Below are 2142 nucleotides of genomic sequence, written 5' to 3' on the forward strand. Positions count from 1 at the left end.
TTGCCCAAATCCCCTGTACTTTCACTCTCTGTTTCCTTTCTCCCCCAGCGACAAGTATGGTTGGTTAGAGGGCATCCTGTCGGTCATGGCGGAGGAGAATGGTCTCGCCCACACCTCTCTGCTCACCAAAGATGTGCACGTCTATCCAGACTTCCATGGGAATAGGTCACCATTAGCAGAGCCCTCTATGATGGGCATGGTAGGTGTAATGGGGATGGGGGTATTCAGAAGGGTATTCAGGGAGACTGTGGGTCTGCTGTGGGTTGATCTAAAGCAGGATGGTAAGCTTGTTAATTGTGAGTGAGGGATCAGTGTGTGCTGTATTTTTGAGAGAAGCCTCATGCATTTGTAAATCAGAATGCACTTGCAGAAGTGGCTGGAAATTTTCTATTTAAAGGGTGTTGGTGTGAATTTCATGAAGGATGATTTGTTGTCCATTTTGGGGATTAAGTCCTAAAATTGTCGTATTCACTCAGTGTTAAGGACAGCATTCATGAATTTTAATATTGATATTTAAAATTTTGCAGTTAGGAGGCTGAAAAGGTGAAGACATGTATGCCTCTAGCATTATTTTTATTTGTCAATCTGAAAGGTGACCCTAAGTCTTACAAATGTGGAACTTAGAATGAATCTTTTTTTTCTCTCTTGTATCCCCCTCTAGGTGTGTGGTTTGACTCTGGATGTGAGTGAAAGAAACTTGGCTGTGCTTTATTTGGCCACAATTCAAGCTCTGTCTGTAAGTATTGAGATCTCCAATAATGTTTTAGAATTGCAGTTTTTTTTTTTAAGCTGCTTCTTGGCTATTTTAAAAGCAGTATTTGAAAGCAGTGTTTCTAACATATTTTTCTGACCTTCTTCATTTCTTTTAATTATTAGTTATGTGTGAAATAGATTGAACTAAAACTTTCTTAAGTCAGTATCCTGTAGAACTGTGAAGTACTGACTGTAGGGTTATGAATAAAAAATTACATTCTGGTTTGGATGTCCATTACCAAGTCAATGACTTAACACAGAAAACCATATCCATCATGTCTTCTTTTAGAGGTAGGAAATTGTGACTAACAGCATGACTCCTATTTCACTGCGAAACAGTATGGAACGAGGCACATTATAGAGCAACTTCGAGCATCGGGCCACGTCATTACCTCAGTCCTCATGTGTGGGGGACTCTCCAATTCACCGCTCTTTATCAGCACCCATGCAGATGCACTGGGTATGGGGGATAGTTCCACATATTTTCTCTGTGCAGATTTTATTTCATTTTTGTGTAACATTTCTTAGTTGGATATATATATCAGGTCAGGTTGATCTGCTTTCAAGTTGGTTTGTCAAGTCATTGTATGTAAAAATAAGTCTGCCTAATTATCATGTTTTGTTGTATAAAGTTATTCTTAAAAGAATAAATATTTTGATTTAGAAATTGTACAACAGTCAAGTCCTTTCTTAGTCCCCTGTGTCTCCATTACATTGCAGGTGTTCCTGTGCTGATCCCAGCCACCAAACAGTCTGTACTTCTGGGGTCAGCCATGCTGGGTGCTGCTGCCTCAGGAGACTTCCCTGACTTGACCTCAGCTGCGATTGCAATGGGTGGGGCAGCACAGGCCTTCCATCCAAGGAAAGAACTGAAGGAGTAAGGAACAGGCCAACCCCACTTTTTTCTTAATGGTTAAAGTAAAGTTGGGTGTAGGCTAAATATTTATTTTTCTATACTTAAGTGGGTATTTTCTTTTACCAAGTTCTTGTTGACAATAACACTATTACAGGGCTGAGACTATGATAAAAGGATAATGTTTTGGTTCTTTTTGGTCATTTGAGTACGACCAAGACAGTGAATTGAGAATGCTAACATTACCAATAAGAAATTTACTTGGATCAATTAGAAATGTATTTTCTTATGATTCATCGAAGTAAATTGAAAGAAAGTAGTCCTACCTACATGCAAATACATTAATTTCTCATTATAAAGTTATGATAGCATATTCTAAGAATATTTTGCAATGAGATATTCTTAAAACTTTTATAATTACTGCCATTTATGTGACACTAATACAAATTTAAGTCTAATGACTTGTTATTCAGATTCATTACATTACATAGGTTTAGAAGTTCCATATAATAAGATTATGATACATGATAAGATTA

At 37.6% G+C, this 2142-nt stretch overlaps 1 protein-coding gene across 3 annotated transcripts in view; it reads left to right on the forward strand.

The window, feature by feature from the left end:
* Positions 1–2142, forward strand: part of LOC119588537 (FGGY carbohydrate kinase domain-containing protein-like) — a 12575-nt gene that overhangs the window by 9848 nt on the left and 585 nt on the right. For all 3 annotated transcript variants that reach the window (XM_037937175.1, XM_037937176.1, XM_037937174.1), the window contains exons 9-12: positions 49–199; positions 662–736; positions 1093–1213; positions 1474–1630. In XM_037937175.1, coding sequence (XP_037793103.1) covers positions 49–199; positions 662–736; positions 1093–1213; positions 1474–1630 — 504 coding nt within the window. The remainder of the gene's footprint in view (positions 1–48; positions 200–661; positions 737–1092; positions 1214–1473; positions 1631–2142) is intronic.

Source organism: Penaeus monodon, chromosome 24, assembly GCF_015228065.2.
Source record: "Penaeus monodon isolate SGIC_2016 chromosome 24, NSTDA_Pmon_1, whole genome shotgun sequence".
Classification (NCBI taxonomy): Eukaryota; Metazoa; Arthropoda; class Malacostraca; order Decapoda; family Penaeidae; genus Penaeus; species Penaeus monodon.